Source organism: Crinia signifera, chromosome 7 (assembly GCF_055691185.1).
Source record: "Crinia signifera chromosome 7, ASM5569118v1, whole genome shotgun sequence".
NCBI classification, from domain to species: Eukaryota; Metazoa; Chordata; class Amphibia; order Anura; family Myobatrachidae; genus Crinia; species Crinia signifera.
Genome location: NC_139223.1, coordinates 53,847,912 through 53,871,579, shown reverse-complemented (window position 1 = coordinate 53,871,579; position 23,668 = coordinate 53,847,912). Strand labels below are relative to the sequence as shown.

General features: G+C 45.3%; 1 protein-coding gene across 1 annotated transcript in view; it reads right to left on the bottom strand.

The window, feature by feature from the left end:
• Positions 1 to 2,326: 2,326 nt before the first annotated feature.
• Positions 2,327 to 23,668, bottom strand: part of IL21R (interleukin 21 receptor) — a 45,036-nt gene continuing 23,694 nt past the window's right edge. The window contains exons 8-9 of the mRNA XM_083154981.1: positions 21,495 to 21,579; positions 2,327 to 3,468 (exon numbers count right to left, since the gene is read on the bottom strand). Coding sequence (XP_083011107.1) covers positions 2,650 to 3,468; positions 21,495 to 21,579 — 904 coding nt within the window. The 3' untranslated portion in view covers positions 2,327 to 2,649. The remainder of the gene's footprint in view (positions 3,469 to 21,494; positions 21,580 to 23,668) is intronic.

The following is a 23,668-nucleotide window of genomic DNA, read 5'->3' as shown; positions in this document are numbered from 1 at the left end:
CTAGGCACGGTGACCGCACTGCACGCAATTCCAGACCGGAATGGCGTCTGCAGTGCAGTCACCGTTAGTTTAAATCCCCCTCCTTGGCTGTGATTGGTCCGTCGGTCCGACGAACCAATCACGGCCTTTGGGGGCGGGCGGGGTGAGGTGGGGTGACACCAGTGTCACCCTTACACCCTGCGGTGATTGGTGCTGTACTTTACAGCACCAATCACCTCCGATCCCGTGTCACCGGCGAACGTTATTCGCCGGTGACACAGGAAAACGCTGTGAATGGCTGTTCACACTGAACAGCCAATCACAGCGATCGCCGACGGGGGGGCGGCATCGCAGCCCCCCCTGGGCATGCACGGACATGTCTGCTGTCAGGGACAGCAGACATGTTGAAACTGTCACCGCGTCAATAGACGCGGTGACAGTTACAAGCCATGACGTACATTTACGCCATGTGTTGGGAAGTACTTCCCGACCATGACGTAAATGTACGTCAATTGTCGGGAAGGGGTTAATTTCCCCAGGGGTCAGGTGCCACTCAATCACCACTGCCAACTCCTCAAAAGTCGGGGGGGGGGGTCACCCTGAAGGGCCCACTGCTGCACCATGACATCTAGCACCCGCATAGCCTGGTCCAGACGACTATTTCCACAATTCACCCTGCAGAATTTTTATCTGGCTGCAACCAGGCATTAGCCAGCTGGCTAGTTTGGCTAGCTGAATCTTGGGAGGCTCAGAGTTCTCCAGCTGCCAGTCATGAAATTCTTGGACTGCTGTGGCCTAGGATTAGTAGGTAAGGTGGTCGGGAAGTCACTGCTGCTACCACCTTTAACCCCTTGAGTGGTGGGTTTTGCTGGGGCAGGACAAACCTACCCACCACAGATCGTCCCCTACCGCCGCTGCCCCAGCCGCCTGTCAGTGATCACACAGGCGGCAGGCTCGAAGATGTTTTGCGGCAGTTCAGGAGGACTCGGGTGCCTGAACTCTCCCGAGTCCCCCCGAGCCGCGCCGACCATCCCCGAGCCTGCCGCCTGTTAATCGCTAGAACTAGTGGCGGGGGAGCAGGGGAGCTCCAGCATACAATCGCCGGACCTGAGAGGTGAGGGGACAGCAGAGCGCGCACTGGGGGGAGGGGGGGGGGGCCCTGACAGGTGATGCGCCAGTGGTGCACACCTGGACACCACTGGTGCACACCTTCATTTTAATGGTATGCCCAGAAATTTTCCGGAACAGTGCGCTGCGGCAGAAATTTCCGGGCATACCACTCAAGTGGTTAAGAGCCGACCTTGCATTGTCAGGGTTAAGTTCACACATGGGCACTCCTCAACATCAACATTTCTCATTCCTACGCTAACAAAAGTCAGGCTGGATCGACTTTTATAGCTCCCACTAGCCGCCAAATTTGGGGCGTCGCTGATGTCATGTGATGTCAGCAGCCCACCCCAAACAGGATTGACGTGTTTGCATCTGCATGGGGTATGACCAGTATTTTTATGGGCACGTTCATAAAACACTGGGTGTTCCCCATCTAAATAAATAAAAAGTAGAATCTGATTGGTTGCTAGGGGCAAAATCCCATCTTCAATTGTAAAAGTAAATTTACCCCATTATAGGTGCAGAAGATAAAGCAAGCTTGCAACAAGTAAGGCAAGCACTGTAAAAGCTATAATATGAGACCGCCAAAATAAGCCATTAGTTTCCTGAGTTACAGCATAACGAAATATATGAGTTCATTTGGAGAAAACAGAGAAAGTTTCATTTAATATGGAGAAAGAGTGTGCAGTACATTTCATGGAGTTTGGAAGCAAAAGAAACAGTTCATTAATTGTGCAGAATCAATGGAAATGACTATTTAGGTAGTAAACCTGATTGTGTGTTCCGCAGAAAAGCACTAATAAGGCTACAAATGCAAGTACTTTAGTTACACCGTCTGCTCAAAAATCGTCCTCAGCATCATATACAGTTCTGATAATAATTCATCTCAGATCACTATACTGTCAATCACATTTTCGTGTAAGTGAAAGAAAAAAAGAAAGGCATTTAGTTTTTATTGCTCCAATAGGGGCCTATTTATTATATGTTATAATAATAATAATAATAATTTTATTCATATAGCGCTCTTTCTCCAATAGGACTTATGTCGCTTAACAAACAGAATGAATGTAATACAGTACAGCAGTGGTATCAAACTCATGGCCCTCCAGCTGTTGTGGAACTACACGTCCTGGCATGCCCTGCCACAGATTTTATATAATTTATTGCTAAAACTGTGGCAGGGCATGCTGGGACGTGTAGTTCCACAACAGCTGGAGGGCCATGAGTTTGACACCACTGCAGTACAGGAACAAGTACAGAAAAGCTTTTCATAAACAATACTTAAGGGAATGAAGGAAATGCTTGAGTAAACAGGAAAGTCTTGAGTCTGTTTTTATAGGATTCTAGAGTGGGGGGCCTCTCGAACTGTGCAGGGAAGTGAGTTCCCTAAAGTCGGCGCTGCATGGCTACGATTGAGATTGCTTCAGGTACCTTGGGCCTTGGTCATGAAGGGCTTTTAAATTAATCTTGAAAACAATTTACCATTTTATGGGCAGCCAGTGAAGGGAGTTGAGAATGGGAGTTATGTGGCTAGAACGGGGCTGGTTGGTTATGGGCCCATTACACATGTGGAAACGCATCCTGCCCACGATGATGAATAGGCCCCATAGAATTAGAAGGTATCCATTGTTTCACATAATTTCTTTCACCACTTTCCACTTGTCCACTGTAAGAATCTGAACGTAGTGTTTTTGTTGGTATATCACTGTTTCCAAAATCACTATCCACAGGGCTCCCGCATTCAGAGTCTATAAATCCGCTATCAATGGTGTCCAGGTCCAGGCCCATCTGGGGATAACCAAAATTGGTGCTATTTCCTGAGTCTGGGGAAAGCACATTGTAATTCTCATCATTATAAAATACATTTTCATCTTCCTCTCGACAAGAAGATTCTTGTAAATCCCAGTCTTCTGGGGGTACAGATAGCAGATCTAAAATATTCATGTTGTCTCTCAGGACATTTTCTTGAGGATGAAACTTAAAGTTCACTGTAGATTTATCTATACCTTCTGGATTTAATCCGTGGTTCACCAAGTCATTCAAAATGTTGCTAGTTCCACTATCTAGGTCAATGTCAGGGTATCCATCATCTCTACTGCTGTCTTCCTCATCTATGGAGGCTTCAAGACCATCCATGGTGGTGGTGACAAGACACTGTAAACACTGGTTGTCAGGGCATTTTGGCTTGGAGATTTTATCCCTGATATCGCCGAAACTTCCGCATTTCTTGCAAGTACATGAGCATGACTTGGGAGGAAAAAGCTTTTGCTTTTCCAGGTTGTCGTGTAAGCTGTGGTTGTAGATTTCAAGAATATCAAGTTGTGGAGGAAGAATACCCACTTCAGAAGACATTGTTGGGAAGGATGACCCCAGCCAACTCTGTAAATAGAATGGAAATATAGGTAATACATTAATGAAGAACTCCCAGACACATTGAAATATTGCACATCATTTGGTAATGTATAGCATAGAGACCAGACTGCAAGTCACCAGCCATGTTTGGATTTGACCCCCAAACATTGGTTACTATTGGCTTATTAGCGAAAACTTAAGAATGCCTAGATAATGTAGTATTCAGTTTGTTGAAAGGTCTCCTAGGATATGGACAGCACAAGGCAGGGGCCTACAAGGACATGGACAGCACAAGTGAGGAGCCCCCTAGAACATGGACAGCATAAGGCAAGGGCCTCAAAGGACATGGACATCACAAGGAAGGGACCTCCTAGGACATGGAAAGCACAATGCAGGAGCCTCCTAGGACATGGACAACACAATTCCATGCATGCTGTACACATTGCAGCCCATTCTGCATTTAATGTACCTCTGGTTCCCTGTCTTGCACAGTGACACAGACACAGTATGTCAGGTATCTGTATCAACAGGTTGGGGTAGGCATCTACAGTTTGGGGAACTGGGCCAGGTAAACAAAAGAGCAGGACTGCATGGAAGAATCCCCAAAGGAGGAGATAAAAATGGAGGCAGAGAGGAACACAGTTGTTGGCTGGGGCAGTGATGGTGGTCGTGGTGTGTGTGTGTGTGTGGGGGGGGGGCACAGTACAAGCCACAGCTACAGGATGGTTCCATTAGCTACAGAAAAAATTCAGTGCTTGAAGTGTGAAGGGCCGGTATGACATACCACTGCATACTGGCACACTTCAAACTCTGCCCCCCTATTATTGTGTACACGTGGCCTCTCTTTTATGGGCACTCTTTGCATACCCCTGCTATTGGGCAAACACCTTAATGGGCACCCAAATATTGGAACTCAAAACTTGGTAAACTCTCCCATAAGCTGGGCACACCTACCACTTCCACTACCATGCCAGACAGACAACAGCAACCAGTGGTCTGGCCGCAGCCACCTGGCAGCCATAGAGCAGACACCGCTGCCGGTGCTGCCTAAGGCTGCCAAATGGTAGATCCTTCCCTGAATGCCATGGCTCCTAACATGATTAAAGGGGAGAACAAAGCTGATATTTAACAATTTGGTTAATAATCATTATGCAGGATATTTAGGGTTTGTGGGTTTCTTCAGTCAGCAGTCTAAAAATACAATAGCAACAGGGCTCAAACACAGTAGTGAAACTTTATTCACATTAACCCACACAGTAGGACCCCTTATTAACGTTACACCACACAGAAGTACCCATTATTCACGTTACACCGCAGAGTAGTGCCCTTATACACGTTATGTCACACAGTAGAAGGAGCAAGGCGGAAATAGCGGCAGGTGGACGGAGCTGATTGGATGCAGCGGCAGGTGGAAGGTGCTGAGGGCTGTCAAACGGTCACCCACTGCCAACTGTAATGTCTATTGGTAGCAGTGCATCATCTCAGCACCCCCTAAAATCCGACAACTGGGGCATGTGCCTCCTATGCCCCGCACCACACAAACACATGAGGCCCTGATAGTAAGAGCCCACAGCTAAGCTGCAAACATTGTGGCAATGTGCAGTTAGTATCTACCAGTTACCATACAAGATGTTTTCAATCCTATTTTAAAATCCAGGCAATGGAAAAAAAAAAATCCCACGAGTCCTACTCATGTATCATTAGTGTTTTATCTTTAGCTGTTCTATAAATATATACAGTATATAGCTTCGCCACCTTGATAACCACATCCTTCATTTGTTTTACTATACGTGAGGTGACATTTACAATAACAACACAGGGTGGAAATATTCTGCTGACACGTATTCTTCTCACACCATGCCTGGCCTTTCCTTGCAATTTATAACCATGCATTTACCATGCACTAAACCTTGGGTACTGTATACGCTATGGATCCATGGATCAGGATAAGTACAGAAGCTCAGTATGAAAAAAAATACATGGTTCCCTCAGCATGCTGAAAGACAGCAGTATCCAGATATAAATACTACATGGTACTAGAATTCAGAGATCTTGGTTACATATATAATTGGGCCTACACTCATAGCAATTTGCGCCAGCAGTTTAGCATGGGAGATTTCCCTTGAGCTTCCTGTAAAAATCTAGATCACTCAGAAAGTGTGAGCGATGTGCCAGCGAGGTGCGCCAGCGAGGTGTGCCAGTGAGGTGCGCCAGCGATTGTGCTAAGCGAATAAGCAAGGAAAAAAAAAAGGAGAGGCAGGGAGTGTTCTGGTGTTCTCGCTGTTCTCGCTGATCGCTATCGCTCGTTTCACAAAACACGGGCAATGTGCAGACTCTTGCTAAGCGATCGGACTAGATATATACTGCATGCATGATCGACATTTCATGGAGATAGTGACGTGTGAGGCCGCGCATCGTTATCGCTATGGGCACTACATACGCAGCGATGTCTGTTTCAGTTCTAAGCGATCTAGTCAAAGCCATGTCAAGTCTGCCAATAACTTGCGAATTGATCGCTGATCTGCAAATCCATTCGCAACTCACTCTAATGATTTTCCAAGTCTGTGCAAGTGTGGGTTACTCCGACCCTACCACAACTCTGCCATCTGTCCCTAAATTGAAATGGACAGTCTTAGGCACACAGCACACAGAGGGAACAGGAGGACAGGTTGCCGCTACAGCTGCTTCTCTTGCCAGAGCCGGATTAAAGCGGGGGCACAAGGGGTCAGTACCCCTGGGCCCCCCTTCTGATAGGGCCCCCCCGTTCCCCGCCCCCGATCGCATCGCTCTTCAGGGCCGTCTTAACATTAGTGAGGGCCCCCGGGCAACCTAATTCGCTGGGCCCCCCTACTGTGAATTAGTCTTCCCCCCCCCGTGAAATAGTTTGCCAGGGCACCCCCTGCAAAATAGTTTACCAGTAGCCCCCCACATCCCACACGCTGAGTGCTGACGCCTACCTTTGTTTCCCCCAGCACTCCAGCACAGCGTCAGTTCCCGGCCCCCGGCCATATGCACTGTGGTTGAAGGAGGGCTGCGGTGAGTGTAGTGAGTGGCACTGAGTGCAGAGCGCATTGGGAGCCGTAGTCTTGGCCGGCCACTCCCCCTCATGGCTCACGCTGCCGGAAGAGCAGCCAACAGTGTAGTAAACTACACCGTCAAGAAAGGAAAGTACAAAGGTATGGACTCTGGGCAAGTGCCCATCATGCCCAATGGGAAAGACGGCCCTGTCGCTCTTACCAGCAATCCCCCACAGGACCATAGATCAGATCGGTAATAGTGCTCCAATCTGCTGCGCTCCCAGCTCAATGCTGCTGCTGCAGTGAGGTTTCCCCGGCGGCTGCCATGAATGATTGACAGCCTCCGGCACCAGGTGTCCGCAGCTGAGCGACGGCTCAGCTGTCCAATGGTTTTAGAAGATGCAGCCTGCGGCTCCGGGATTGCCTGAGCGCGCAGACAGGGAAGGAGGTGGGATTCCGGTCCGGCCTCAGACAGAGGAGCCGCTGGGTAAACACAAGTGAAACAGGCAGGGGCAGCCCAGCGCTCACCAGGCATTTATCAGAAAAAACAAGGTAGCTGTAGTCTGGACTCGAGTATAAAATATATCTATCTATCTATTGGGGCAGCACGGATGGTGTAATGGTTGGCATTACTGCCTCACAGCACTGAGGTCATGGGTTCAATACCCACCCTGGCCCTAACTGTGCGGAATTTGTATATTCTCCCCGTACTTGTGTGGGTTTCCTCTGGGTACTCCGGTTTCCTCCCACAATCCAAAAATATACTGGTAGGTTAATTGGTTCCCCTAAAAAATTAACCCTAGAAATATAGATATATAGGGTGACATTCTATGGGATGAGATAATCTGACTTTGGCGAATTTTATCGCAAAAACGGCCGTTTTCGCACTTTTTCCCTAATTCACATATTTAATGAGATGCGAAAATCTGCAAAAAGTGTGGTTTTGCCGAGAAATCGCACTTTTTAGAAGTGAGATTTTTAGTTTTCGCCAGAACTCGCATCCAGATGTTTTCACATTGAAAAGTATACAATTCGCATATTTAATGAGATGCGAATTTGAAAAATGTGTCTAAAAATCTCAAAAAAATCAGACCAGGTTCTGATATGCGATTTGGCCAGAACCCTGCACAGATCATAGAGATCTGTGCATGGCCCTGTGTTAAAAAATGTGGAAAAGTGTTTTTTGACAAAAAAAATTGCGTGGGGTCCCCCCTCCTGAGCATAACCATTGAGCTGGGGCTGGTTCCAAAAATACGGGAGACAAAAAGCATATGGGTCCCCCGTATTTCTGAAACCAGCCCCGGACTCTTGGACCGGTCCTGGTTCCAAAAATACGGGGGACAAAAAATCTGGGGGTCCCCCGTATTTTGAAACCAGCACCGGGCTCCAACAGCCCTCGGTGTCATGCCACAGCCGGGGGACACTTTTTATATAAGGTCCCCCGGCCAAAACATGAGCACCGTGGCTGGTCAGCCTTGGACGGGGTACCTGGAGGAGTGGGGACCCCCCCCCAGGCTTCACCCGTCCAGGGCTGAAGCCCGGGGCTGTCACCGGCGTCCGTGGCCAGTGGACGCCGGCCTGATAGTGTTAAATCTTCCATACATAACATTGCTTGATACAGAAGAACTACAAGCCAGCAGACCTCCCCCGCATGCTGGGACTTGGAGAACCACAAGTCCCAGCATGCGGGGCATTAATGGGCCCGCTGGGACTTGTAGTCCACCTGTAAAAAGAATGTTAAAAAAAACACACACACAGAGAAGTAAAACTTTATTACACACAAACACACACACCTCACTTTTACACCCACATACTCACCGATCCAGGATCCAGCGCTGGTCTCCCTTCTGCTGCAGAGCCGGCTACCCCTGCACTGACAGCGGGGACAACCGTCTCTCTCCGATGCCGCTAACAGCCTATGTAGCGCTGTCCCAGCGCTACAGAGGCTGAGAGCGTGATTGGCCGATGCGTCTCCATGGAGACGCATAAGCCAAAGACGCTTTCAGCCTCTGTAGCGCTGGGACAGCGCTACATAGGCTGTTAGCGGCATCGAAGAGAGCCGGTTGTCCCCACTGTCAGTGCGGGCTGTCCGGCTCTGCTGCAGAAGGGAGACCAGCGCTGGATCCTGGATCGGTGAGTATGTGGGTGTAAAAGTGAGGTGTGTGTGTTTGTGTGTAATAAAGTTTTACTTCTCTGTGTGTGTTTTTTTTTAACATTCTTTTTACAGGTGGACTACAAGTCCCAGCGGGCCCATTAATGCCCCGCATGCTGGGACTTGTGGTTCTCCAAGTCCCAGCATGCGGGGGAGGTCTGCTGGCACTTGTAGTTCTTCTGTATCAAGCAATGTTATGTATGAAAGATTTAACACTATCAGGCCGGCGTCCACTGGCCACGGACGCCGGTGACAGCCCCGGGCTTCAGCCCTGGACGGGTGAAGCCTGGGGGGAGGACACCTTTATGGGGGGGTCCCCACTCCTCCAGGTACCCCGTCCAAGGCTGACCAGCCACGGTGCTCATGTTTCGGCCGGGGGACCTTATATAAAAAGTGTCCCCCGGCTGTGGCATGACACCGAGGGCTGTTGGAGCCGGGTGCTGGTTTCAAAATACGGGGGACCCCCAGATTTTTTGTCCCCCGTATTTTTGGAACCAGGACCGGTCCAAGAGTCCGGGGCTGGTTTCAGAAATACGGGGGACCCCTATGCTTTTTGTCCCCCGTATTTTTGGAACCAGCCCCAGCTCAATGAGCCCAGGGCTGGTTATGCTCAGGAGGGGGGACCCCACGCCAATTTTTTTTTTTTGATGAACAAAAAAATCGCACATTTCCTTAAATTCGCACATTTTCCTGCCTAAAATTCGCACATTTTCCTGCCTAAAATTCGCACATTATCGCACCTAATCGCACTTTTCATTCCAGAATTCGCACCTCATTAAATATGCGAATTCGCGGCAAAAATGCGATATTAAAAAAGTGCGATAATGAGCGATTTTGAAAGTGCGAAAAAATCTCATCCCATAGAATGTCACCCATCGTTACATAGTTACATAGTAGGTAAGGCTGAAAAAAGACTTGTGTCCATCTAGTTCAACCTGGTATAGATATCCATTGCTCATTTGGTAGGTTCTGATATTTTGCAGACAAATTATATTTCTTATTTGTACCCATGGATGTTTTTCTCCAGTAAATGTTTGTCCAACTTTGCCTTGAACGCATTTAATGAGCCAGCCGTTACCACCATTCTGGGAAGAGAGTTCCAGAGTTTGACTGTTCTGACCGTAAAGAAATTCTTTCTACTAGCTGAATTAAATCTTTTTTCTTCTAATCTATACTCATGCCCTTGTGTCCTAGATTCCTTTCTAGTAGAAAAGAGGGTGTGTGACAGTTCCTTATGTTGGCCCTTGATATACTTGTACATGTTGAGCATGTCCCCCCTTAAACGTCTCTTTTCTAATGTAAATAGTCCCAAATTGCTTAATCTCTCCCCGTAGCTTAAATTCTCCATTCCCCTAATAAGCTTTGTTGCTCGCGTTTGGACTTTTTCTAATTCTATGATGTCCTTTTTATAGTGTGGGGCCCAGAACTGCACTCCGTACTCGAGGTGAGGTCTCACCAATGCTTTATACAGTGGCATAATTACCCTTGAGTCCCTAGTTTCCATTCCCCTCTTAATACATGCCAGAATTTTGTTGGCCTTTTTTGTAGCTACATTACAATGGGCACTACATCCCAGTTTGCTGTCTATTTGGACTCCTAGATCCTTTTCAAGTATGGAATTACCCAGTTCCTCTCCGCTAAGGTTGTAACTTGCACACTGGTTGTGTCTCCCAAGGTGCATAACCTTACATTTATCTACATTGAACCTCATCTTCCATTTTTTTGCCCACTCATCTAGAATTGCAAGATCATTTTGAAGCATGGTGACATCTTCTGATGATTTGATGACTTTGCTAAGTTTTGTATCGTCCGCAAAGATGGATACATTGCTGAGTAACCCTATCCCAATATCGTTAATAAAAATGTTAAACAAAATGGGCCCCAAAACCGAACCCTGGGGCACTCCACTTAGTACAGGTATCATATCTGATACGGCACCATTCACAACCACTCTTTGTTCTCTATTACATAGCCAATTCCCTACCCATCTGCAGATATTTTCACCCAATCCTAGGTTCTCCATTTTATTAATCAATCTCTTGTGTGGGACAGTATCAAATGCTTTAGCGAAATCTAGGAAAATCACATCTACAGCATTTCCATTATCGAGGTTTTTGCTAACCTCTTCATAGAACCCTAGTAGATTAGTTTGGCATGAACGATTTTTCACGAACCCATGTTGGTTAGTACTGAGTAGACAGTGATGATCTAAATATTCCTGGATACCATCCCTTAAAAATCCTTCAAATAGTTTACCCACAATTGATGTTAAACTAATGGGTCTGTAATTAGCGGGATCTTCCTTTTTTCCTTTTTTGAATATTGGCACTACCTCTGCTATTCTCCAATCTTTTGGTACTATACCTGACGATAGTGACTTGCTAAAGATATAATGTAGGGGGGTAGCTAGTTCATCCCTTAATTCCATTAATACCCTCGGATGAATCCCATCTGGCCCTGGTGATTTATTTGTTTTGAGTTTGCTTAGCCTCAGTATTATTTCCTTCGGCGTCAAATCCACAATGAGATCTGGCTTATTTGTCCCGTTTGTGGTAAATGTTCGTTCCACAGTCTGCTCTCCCTTAGTAAATACTAACTCATTTAACAGTTTTGCTTTTCCCTTGTCCTCAGTAACACTTTTTCCACTAGTATCAGTTAGTGGGCCTATGTTTTCCTTAATTAAACGTTTACTATTTATGTATTTAAAAAACTTCTTTGGGTTGGTTTTGCTTTCAGTGGCTATGCACTCTTCATATAATATTTTAGCTGCTTTGATTACCCTTTTACAAGTTTTGATTCTTTGTATTTTGCAAACGCCTCCTCATTCAAGTTATTTTTATAGAATTTAAAGGCTCTGGTTTTATTGTTGATAGCTGACCTTACTTCTTTGTCCAACCATGGTGGCTTTTTTTTGTTGAATTTACCTTTAGTTACTTTAGGAATGTATTCAATAGTTAGTAAATCAAGCACCTTTTTTAGAGTATCCCACATTTCCTCTGCATTTTTTCCCTCTATAACCGTTTCCCACCCAATTCCTGTTAGGGCTTCCCTGAATAATTCAAAGTTCGCTTTTCTGAAGTTTAGTATTTATGCAGATCCTTTTTGATGTAATTTACAGAAGTTGATTTCCAGTGAAACCATATTGTGATCACTGTTTCCTAATTGTTGAATTACTTTTGTGTTTGAAACTAAGTCTGTGTTATTTGTTGATACTAAGTCCAAGAGTGCCTCATCACGAGTTGGAGTTTCTACCGTTTGTGTAATAAACTGGTCTTTAAGTAAGCTTAAGAACCCATTGCTTCTTGCTGATTTACCTGTTTCGTTTTCCCAATCAATGTTGGGTAAATTAAAATCCCCCATAATTAATACCTGACCCTGATTTGATGCTTGTTTGATTTGGTTTAAAAGAAGATGGTTTGTTTGATTTGGTTTAACTAGTTGGATGGTTGGATGAAAGTTTGTCTAGTGTGTGGCCAAGATTACTTTCCAAAGGATGCACAGTGTACATAATTCAGATGTGGACAGATCTTAAGCTGGGTATACACATTATCTGGTAGACGATCTCTCCAGTCTTCCTAGAATGATAATCTGGTAGGTCATGGGAACAAAATCTGCCATTTGCTCCCAAACACTGGAAGCAGACAAAAACTGTCATGCAGAAAAATTGGTTAACGAGTCCTGATTGCCTAATGCATAAATTACTTGACTTGTTGCATTTTAGATCTCAAGGTAATTATATTTAAAAAAAATGAATACATTTTCAGCAGGTCAGACAAGCTTTATGCAATATTCACATGGCTGAATTTCCAAGTCTTGAAAATACTACTAAAATATTGCATAACTATGAGGGAGAATTCATCCTTTCAAGTCACTAGGAGCCATAACCACTGAGAATGCAGCCTTTCAATACACTAGGAACCAGTGACATCACTGAGAATGCAGCCTCTCCATACACTAGGAAACAGTGACATCACTGAGAATGCAGCCTGTCTCAGCACACTAGGAGCTAGAAACATCAATGAGAATGCAGCCTCCCATTACACTAAGAACCAGTGACATCCCAGAGAATTCACCCTCTCAATACACTAGGAACCAGTGACATCACTGAGAATTCAGCCTATCAAGTCACAAGGATCAAGTGACTGTTAGTCGTAATGCTGCAGGTCTGAGCAAGGACCAGATGCTGGCTCTCCCTGTCAGCAAGTACTGTGTGGTCTCCTGTCAAAGGCACTGCTGGTTCCCAGCGTGCGCAGCGACGACTCCCCGACTGTACTACTTACAGCCCGTGTACACAGAAATTATGCTAAGCAACCAGAACACTGGAAAACGTCTCTGGTTGCCTATCTACCCACTTCGCATAGACTGCTGTTGAACACCTGTACTTCTTTATCACTAATTACCTGTATGTAGTCTGTGATTGGAAGGACTGTGTTTAAGCCTTTGAGCGGCCAACTTTGCTGTGAGAGATCCTCAAAATATCTGTTAAAAATGCCAACACCACTCGCATCAACTGTTCTTTTTTTGGGTACAATACTTAACTAAACTTCAAATAATTGACTTGACTGTATTTGTATTTATTTATATTAAAAGAACAGTCGCAGTGAGCGATGCTGGCATTTTCAGTGGATATTTTGTGGATCGCTCACAGCATCGTTGGCACCCAAAGGGTTAAATTCCTCTTAGCCCTTTACTTCGTACCGGTGATAGTTTGTTTGCAGTCAGTCTGCATGCTTGTCAGTCTCTTTTTAAATATTCTTGATCCTCTGGGAATAATATGACCATTTCTCCTAGCCTTAGAAGCCTTGTCTTCAGTCTGCTCACAGCTACAGTCATTCCTGCATTATCCACAGATCTGGCCTGGAATCTTCCAGCTTCTGAAATACCAATCTAGAAATGTCCACCAGGGCTGACCTGCATTCTCCCTGCACCTGCACCAATTCTTTCATACACCTAATCTGCAATCATCCAGCTTCTGCAATACAAATACAGGAATATCCCTCGTGCTGGCCTGTATTCTCCCAGTACCTAGACCAATTCTTTCATACATCTAACCTGCAATCTTCCAGCTTTTACAATACCTTCACAGGATTTACCATAAGGGCTGACCTGCATTCTCCCAGCTCCTGTATCAATCTCAATATTGTTGGCCTGCATTCTCCCAGCATATTACACCCTTTTGCATCTGCATCCAGATTCCATGCCTGTATTTCTTAGCCGCTGGCTCATCCACAGTGCTTCTTATTACCTGCTTGTAATTTCTGCATCAAAATTGATTTAGTGTCTGGTGACCCAGGGCGGAGGGCAATGACTTACACGCCAGGGGGCAGCAAAGCCCATATTCCCTGGTGAACACCCCCAGCATGTTAGACTCTGTGCCTCTGTTATCAGTGACATTACTGATGAATAATGTGTTTCTTTGATATGAGTGAGTTTCTTTAAAATTGATAAGCAGAATAATGTCCGTTCTCACTGTGGGCCTTAATTCTCTCTGCACAAGTTACATCTGCCCCCCTGCAGTGCACATGACCAGCTAAGAAGGAATTTGCCTCTAAGAGTGAACTAGAATAAGGCCCTGTATGTGGGCCCATACACAGTGGTAACTGCTTTTGGGACCATTCTGCCACTGGCCTGTATTTTACAGACTGAGGTTTTTGATCTATATAGCCAGTCTTGTCATTACATACTGATGCTTTCCAGAATGCTTCAGTGACAAATTCAATTTTTTTAAATGTCTACAAAGTAAAAGTGGAGGTGTTTCTCTTAGCAACCAATCATATCCTATTTAGTATTAATCTAGTACATTGAACAAATTGATTTAATTTGGTTGCTATGGGAAACACCCACACTTTTAAAAAATCAACCTTACTTTGCAGGAAAGGAATTTGAATGGGGTGGGACACCTGTAAACTGTAAAGCAGCTGTCCTAAAGTGAGTTCAGGGAGGTCAGAAACCTCCCATTGAGCAGATGGGGAAGGAGAAGTGTTAACGAACACATCTCCTTGCATGGTACCGAGGGCGGTGTGGGGGGCATTTGGTGGAGCGGTGTTTCAGCGCTCGGTAAGCGGTGGTTTTCGCAGCTTACTGAGTCAGCATGAATTACCAACTGAGTTCACTATGGAGAGTGCTGCTTATAAATAGCACAGCTTACTATCACCCACATTAGAAGTTAATTTCAGCACCAGCGCAGGGTACTGAAATGCAGAAGTAAAACATCTTTTTCCAGACCATATGTCTGCATGTAGTTCTCAAGACAAGTTTACTATAGTACATAGATGAGCAACGCTACATACTCTCCACTGTACTTCATTTCAAGGAGCTTTATGACACATTGTTCTTTCCTACACGTCATTCCATGTAATGTGCAAAACAATCACTTTTGTTACTTTTTAATTTTTGAAACAATAAAATGGCCCTTGTTTGCAATACTCAAAATAGAGGATATAAGTGTAGCAAAGGTTCCTGTGTCTAGAGTAAAGACACTCAATTTTGTCATCATTTGACCTGCTTTCAGCTCAAATACCACCCAGTGTGTATGGCCTGGCGATGAGAGCCGAAGAGCGCTCCTGCATCATCGCCGGCCACTATCGCTCATCTGCTGGCTCCACAACAATACTTACATTTTGTTTAGTACTAGATACAAGTGGGCAACTGTCAAGGCACCTGCTATCATTTTAATGGGATGCACCTTCTTGCACCTTCCAGTTAAACTGCATTCTACAGATGGGGCTTGTCCCATCTTTGCAGGGCTGGCGTTTCTAACGCCAGCCCCGCCATCACAACATCCCTGCCAGGGGTGTGCGTGCGCACGAGACGCGCGCGCCCCCCCTGGCAACGAAGCATGCCTCCGGAACCCACCGCCTCCCCCGCCATCGCTGCAGGTACCCCTCGCAGCCCCGAGCGGCCCCCTAATCCTACCCGTCTCCCTGAAGCGGAGACGGGCAGGGACACGCAGTGTCCCCGCCAAGAGACTGGGATGCGCGTGGTTGTGAGATGCACGCGCGTCCCAGTTCAGTGTAGCCCCTGTCCGCCTGCGCTCGCCAGCGGGGAGGGTCTACCGAGCCCCGGCCAAGGATGGCAGGGGCTACATCTGTACCAGACTAATTCAGGTTGGATCGTTTATGCCCTGGAAATCCCCCTGCGACTGCAAGTCTGACTAAGGTCAGACTTACTCAGGCTGCAGTGGCAGATGAACATCAAAGCCGATGGTCGTGGTGTTCCTCTAGAGTTGCAATAGCATAGCAGTTTTTGCAGTCACAAATTCAGACCAGAGGTGGTATGCAGCTCCTCCTGCATTTGCATTGCTAAGGATCGCAGCTTAGCATATAGGATCCTTATTGAATTAGGCCTTATATAAGCACATTTTTAGGTGTACTTTGGATTTATTGCACATATAGGTACAGACAAAAGTGCCACAAGTAATAGTGACAGTTCCAATGTCCCCTCAATCTCATTATTAATCAATCAATCAGGCTAAACCATCATTATATTTAGACATAATACAAGTTTAACTTCCAAGGCTCATACACACAGGGCGATTCCAGGACTATTTCTAAGCAATCTGACTAGATCGATTAGAAATTAAGCACGGATCGCTCCGTGGGTATATCCCCCAGCGGCGGTGAGTCGCTGTCCCGAGCATCACCATCGTCTGACTAGATTACGACTGCATCAATCAAAATCATATTGCCAGTGTTCTCACTAGAGAACACTGGTTCGCACAAATCGCTGAACACACCGCTGTGAATTGCATGTGTACCAGCGATGTGTGCTGAGCGATCTGTGCTTAAGTACATGGCCCAGCACAGGGCACCCGTCACCCCTTGTGTAAAACTTTCTACAGTGCATTTGTGCAAACCTAGGTGCACTTCTAGTATATGGGGCAGTGGCATATATATATATATATATATACAGTGGTCGAAGTGGGGCGGTATACGGGGGTATGCCATACCGCCACTTTAATCTGAAGATAAAAAAAAAAAACTTTTTTTTCCCCCTCAGGATACTCTCTGATCACTCAGCAGCGCATATTGTGCTTTTGTAATACCCCTGTACAACGGGGCAGTCTGGCAGGGGACGTTGATGGACAGGGGGGTGTCCGAAGGTGCGCACTATATTCACTCTTTACTTTTCCATACCCCCACTTCAAAATTTCCATACCCCCACTTCAAAATTTCCACTTCGACCACTGTATATATATATATATATATATATATATATATATATATATATATATATATATATATATATATATACAGTGGCGTAACTCCCGGAGGCAATGGAGACATTTGCCGCCGGGCGTTAGCCACTAGGGGGGGCACAGAGAGAGGAGCATGGTGCACTCGCATAAAAGAAAATGAAAAAAAAAACTACAGCTCCTAGCAGACCTTGCTGCAGGAAGCTCAGGGCTGCTGGGAGCTTAATTTTACTTTCAGTTTCTGCAATCCAGCTGCAGTTAGTGCACTGTGCAGCAGTAGTACCCTCCTTGTAGCCAGATAAGAGGGAGCGAGTGGCTCCGGATGAGCAGTCCGAAAAGGGGGCGTGGCTACACGACACTGGACTGTACACATACAGTCATTGCCAGCCAGGCCCTGCAGCAGCAGCAGCATGGTGAGTGTGACAGTGACTGTGTGTGTGTTTAACTATTATATCCAGTATGTAATTATCTGTGTGTGTGTGGGTGTGTATGTGACAGTTTAACTATTATGTACAGTATGTATGTGTGTGTGTGTGTGTGTGTGTGTGTGTAACTATAATATACTGTATGTATTTATCTGTGGGTGTGGGTGTGTGTGTAACTATTATGTACAGTATGTATTTGTGTGTGTGTGTGTGTGTGTGTGTAACTATAATATACTGTATGTATTTATCTGTGTGTGTGGGTGTGTGTGTAACTATTATGTACAGTATGTATTTGTGTGTGTGCGTGTGTGTGTGTGTGTGTATAACTATAATATACTGTATGTATTTATCTGTGTGTGTGGGTGTGTGTGTAACTATTATGTACAGTATGTATTTGTGTGTGTGGGTGTGTGTGTAACTATTATGTACAGTATGTATTTGTGTGTGTGTGTGTGTGTGTGTGTGTGTAACTATAATATACTGTATGTATTTATCTGTGTGTGTGGGTGTGTGTGTAACTATTATGTACAGTATGTATTTGTGTGTGTGTGTGTGTGGGTGTGTGTGTAACTATTATGTACAGTATGTATTTGTGTGTGTGGGTGTGTGTGTAACTATTATGTACAGTATGTATTTGTGTGTGTGGGTGTGTGTGTAACTATTATGTACAGTATGTATTTGTGTGTGTGGGTGTGTGTGTAACTATTATGTACAGTATGTATTTGTGTGTGTGTGTGTGTGTGTGTAACTATAATATACTGTATGTATTTATCTGTGTGTGTGGGTGTGTGTGTAACTATTATGTACAGTATGTATTTGTGTGTGTGTGTGTGTAACTATAATATACTGTATGTATTTATCTGTGTGTAATTATTATACTTTTGGAATGTGTGCATGGGTGAATAGGTGTGTGAATATATGTATGCATAAGTGTAGGTATGTATAAGTGTGTGACAGTATGACTATATATGCATGTGTATAGGTGTGTGATACGTCGCCCGCCAAATGTCGGTCCGATCGCCCCCCCCCCTTGCATGCCATGTCCCTTCTCATGAGCTGCAGATGGATGTTTAACATAAACATCCATTCGCAGGGTACATGGAAACACCCACATGATTCGATGGTCGCCGACCATCCAATGATGTGGAACGTGCACGCAGATCTAAGTGACTCTCAAGTCACTTAGATATGCGTACACACTCGAGAGGAACTTGGCAGGCAGCTGACATCCGGTGATGCCAGCTGTCCACCCCTGGCACCCACGTCTTGGGCCGATTAGCATGGGAACAACCATAAAATGCTGGGTGCGAATATACGCAGCCACCCCTGCCCGCAGTTTTGGGTGCCTGCGCTTGGCGAATAGTGTGGCGATACACATGCACCAGCACATACGCACATCGGTTCCTCGTGCGAACGCACTGTGGATACGAACAAATTAGAATGACCCCCTTTATGTAGGTATATGTGTGAGTATGGGTTATTTTTTCTTTATCTGCAGCCCAAATAAATGGGTAAATTTATGCAAATAATGTGAGATGTGCCAGGAGGCATGTTTAATCAGTAAGCAGTCTGTGTGCATGGATGTTTATAAGTGTACAGTATGTGTGTATTTATTTAGTTACAGAAGTGTGTTATGTGGTGTGCAGTGCTGCATGTGTGTTTTTAGTGAAACAGGTTTGTGGATGTTAAGTGACAGAGATGTGTGTGTCTGTTAAGTGTAGAGTGACTGCGCATGTGCATGTTTGAGTGAAACAGGTGTGTGTTTGTGTTGAGTGACAGAGAAAGTGGCGGATTTCGGAAGGCCACCAAGACACATGAACGAACAACCCGTGTCGTTTATGTGATTTTTTTTTTTTACATATTAAACAGCCAACCCGCATATCACAGAAGCCGGACGACCCGCATATCACCTCACACAGAAGCAGGCCGACCCGTATACCACTCTTGGAGGGAGCCAGGACACATACTGGGAGCTGCAACACCTCCGTGGGACATTGGGCACCCCCCCATGAGCACTCCCATTCTTACGGGGATCCAGTGACACAGAGAAGGTAATGTTGATCTGTATGCTGCTCCCTGCACACTTCTATCAATGCTCTGTCTTCTTTCCCTTTTTCGCACACTTCCTCCCCCCCATCTCTAACTTTCTCCCTATTTTTTCCACACTCAATCCCACCCTCTCTCTCTTTTCTCTGTCTTTCTCACACATATTCTCCCCTCAACCTCCCCTCTATTCTTCCCCTCTCTCACACTTACTCCCCCCCCTCCCTTACTCTCACCCTTCTCTCCCACTCACTCCTTTTCTCACCCCTATCTCTCTTATCTACCTTATTCACCCCCCCCACTTCTCTCAATATCTCTCATCCCCCTTTCTTCTCCACCTCTCACACACTCACTCTTCTGCTCTTATCCCCCTCTCTCACTCCTCTCTCTCTCTCCTCTTCACCCTCTCACCCATCTCCTCTCTCTTTAACCCCCTCTCTCTTGATTCCCACTCACACTCTCTCCCCCCTTTCTCTCAACTCTGTCTCTTCATGCTCTCTCACACTCACCCCCTCTCACCCCCCTTTCTACACTCTCCCTCTCCACCTAGAACCCTCTCTATCTCTCACACTCTCTCACCCCCCCACTTCTTACACTTTCACCTTTTATCCCCTCTCACACACTCCCCCACTCTCTCTGTCCAAAACTCCACCCTTCCTCCTCTCTCTCACTCCCCCACTCTCTCTGTCCAAAACTACACCCCTTCCGCCCTTCTCTCTCCACCCTCTCACTCACTCCCCCTTTTACTGTACCTCTCACTCCGGACTCTATCACTGCCTACCTTCTCAACTCCATCACCTTTTCACTTTTCACCACTGCTTATCCTCATCATGCCTTCAGAGGCCAAGAAATAGTTGTGAGGCCACACCCATTGTTTAGGGAGCACACACAAATAACCCCTCCCCTGTCATGCCCCCCCCCCCCCCCGTTTTGTTCTGAATCCACCCCTTTACAGAAGTGTCTGTTTTTATTGCGTGACAGAGGTGTGTATGTGTCTGTATTAGGGGGGGGGGGGGGGCACCAACATTTATCTTGCCTCCGGGCAATTGGGATGAACTTACGCCACTGTATATATATATATATATATATATATATATATATATATATATATATATATATATATATATAGATCCTGAGACCAGCTTGCACACCCAAATGGTGCAATTTACGGAGTGCCAGGCTCATAAATGTTGTAATACATGCAGTATTAGGAAGCCAGCAACATCCGATTGTTTTTTGAAAAAATATCAAAAAGATTTTAATGGCATATTAAAGTGCAATGTGACAGACATGACAAAAAATCAAAAAATCAATGCAAGGATGAGATGGAATACTTAGCAGAAAATTCAGTCAGAAATTAACCATCGCAGCATCCCTGAACGCGGTCATACCGACAGCTGTTTCGGTGCATAAGTGATGCACCTTCCTCATGGGCATCACTTATGCACCGAAACAGCTGTCGGTATGACCGCGTTCAGGGATGCTGCGATGGTTAATTTCTGACTGAATTTTCTGCTAAGTATTCCATCTCATCCTTGCATTGATTTTTTGATTTTTTGTCATGTCTATCACATTGCACTTTAATATGCCATTAAAATCTTTTTGATATTTTTTCAAAAAACAATCGGATGTTGCTGGCTTCCTAATACTGCATATATATATATATATATATATATATATATATAGATAGATAGATAGAGAGAGCGAGAGAGAGGATATAGAGGGGAGTGCCGCCCCTCCGCCGAAATCCTCTATCTATTGAACCGGGAAGGCACCCAGCCAGTTGTTATATTCTGCAGACTGGGAGTGCCGGACCAGAATATACAGTATATATATATATATATATACACACTATTGAAAGCAGGTGGAGCATACTCAACTCCAGGAAAAGCCCAGAGAGAAGCCACTGCAAGCCACTTCAGGGGGTGTGGCAGAACTGTCCAATCATTAGGCCCCACCCCCAACACAGGGAAATGTCTACAATTTGCGGGTCCATGGTGTTGGGTGGAGTTAAATGATGCAAATCATGTGGGGTGCACCTTCTACTATTTTTCCTTGGGGATGCTGGTATGAACTTTATATTGGGGTGTCTATCTCTAGATGAGGTGTTCCCCTTGATGGGCACTTTGCAGACCATATAGGTGCTCTGATATAAAACAGAAACAATTTGCATATGTATACTTTGCGCTTTCTATTTACATACAGGATCTGTACATATTTACCTTAAAATCTCCATGATGTCCCTCGTACAGCGGCTTAAAAAAGGGAGCAGGATCAGGTACCAGTAACCACACATTTTTCCATAGGCTGATGACATAAGAGAAAACAAAAATAATTCAGTAAAAATGACGCTATATGATGTACATTTATGCCATAAGATATTTTCTGGAATGAACAGCATCACATGGGGTGTGTGAGACGTCATAACTCTGGTTTTGTCTATAAATAATTAACCATAAATAATCTGAATTGGTCCTAGTCTAGACCCCCAACCAGGAGCACCCCTGCAAGTGTCCCAAGGCACCCCAGGGAGCCACGGCATACAGTTTGGGAACCACTGCTCTAGTTACTAACTTTAATTGAGTAGCCTGGAATTGCCATAGTAGTGAGCCAGTTGCTGCAATGTGATTGGTTGGTAAGGGAGAAATGCTTGCGACTGACTTGTAAATAATGGGCCTGATTCAAGTCTTAGTGGGAATGTGGATCCTGGTGCAACAGGCCTGATGTTCGGTATTTTGTGTATATACACTAAACTGGTATTGCGCAGGTGCAGTGCGGGTCTGCAATGTTGGGAGCACATTGCCTGCAGACTGTCAGTGATTGACAGTCTACTGCCATTTGAGGGTGACGACCGCCATTTCCCAAAACAGAGTCATGCTACACTGTTTTGGGGAGCTGCTGAGGCTAGAATCTCCATCACATATTTTCTATGCTCTTTTAGGAACTCTGGCAGTCCACAAAGGCAGCACCATGGACCAAGCAGCTGGGTGATTGTGTCGTAGTAGGTGATCCAAAGCTGTGTTGTAGGGCACAACACAGATCACTAATGCACGAGAGAGGGATCTACTTATATCAGATGCCTCCTGCTGTATAACCATATTAGTACATCGATGCTGCTTCAATGTAAAGTCAGCAGCAGCGATAGCACCTCCAACCAGCAACGGAATCAGTTCCGATGTTTTGTGGACAGCGCATGCGAGATTATGTGCACGTGCAGCCCCACTGTGTGAATGCCGAGGTGTTCACCCACATCAGGGCGGGCAGGGGGATAGTGCATGAGAATGGCCAGTGTTTCCATGGCATTCTGGGTGTGCCCAGAAAAACGCTGGGTGTCCCCAATGCGAACGCATGCATGGCAAAGCCTGCAGGGGGCGAGTGACCGACATCACATGATATCAGCGGCTGCCGTGTTCTCAGACATTTCCGAGCCAAATAAAAGTCAGTTTAGACTGACTTTTATTTGCAACCGGGGGTAAAATCATTCGATGGTCGGCAAACATTAAATCATTTTCCACCCATGTGCTTGCATGCGTCAGCATACACATCCATTCTCAAGCTTCTGAGGGGATTCACAGGGCGGTGTGGGGGGGGGGGAGCGTTTATTTGCCCAGACACAAACACACAAATGGGGGACATGCACCAATCAGGTGGTCACTACCTAGCGGGCGATATGGGGCTGTTCGGAAAAACACACATAAAATGACAATAACGTCTATTTATTAAAAGTCCATAAAAGAGTGTCACAGAGACTTCATCAGGGGTAAAACTGTAATTGGAACTTGATTTATATGAAGAATTACAACATAGTGCTAAATCAGTAATTCAGGAGTAGTCCCTCGTATAGATGATTGTAATGTATATGAAAAATTAGAGCGTTCATACACTCTATACGGGGGTAACACAATTATACCTTACAACAGTTCTAGGTAAAGGAACTCCTATGGATTCAAGCGATCATAAACATCTAAGATAGAAGCCTCAAAAAGCAGTGTACACTAGGATAGTCTCCACAGGAAATTGCCCTAGGGTACAATTGTGTTACCCCCATATAGAGTGTATGATTGCTCTAATTATTCATATGCATTAGAATCAGCTATAGGAGGGGTTACTCCTGAATTACTGATTTACCATGTGGCTCACATCAAGGCCACTTATATGATACTATGTTGTAATGCTTCATATAAATCGAGTTACAATTACAGTTTTACCCCTGATGAAGTCTCTGTGAGACGAAACGTGCTGGGTACTTGTACAACTGCAATTCTGTTCTACTGAATATGAAGAATCTTTTTAGTAAAATATGAAGTGTAACAACCACACTCTTATGGACTTTTAGTAAATAGACTTTATTGTCATTTTATGTGTGTTTTTTTTAACAGACCCGTATCGGCCACTA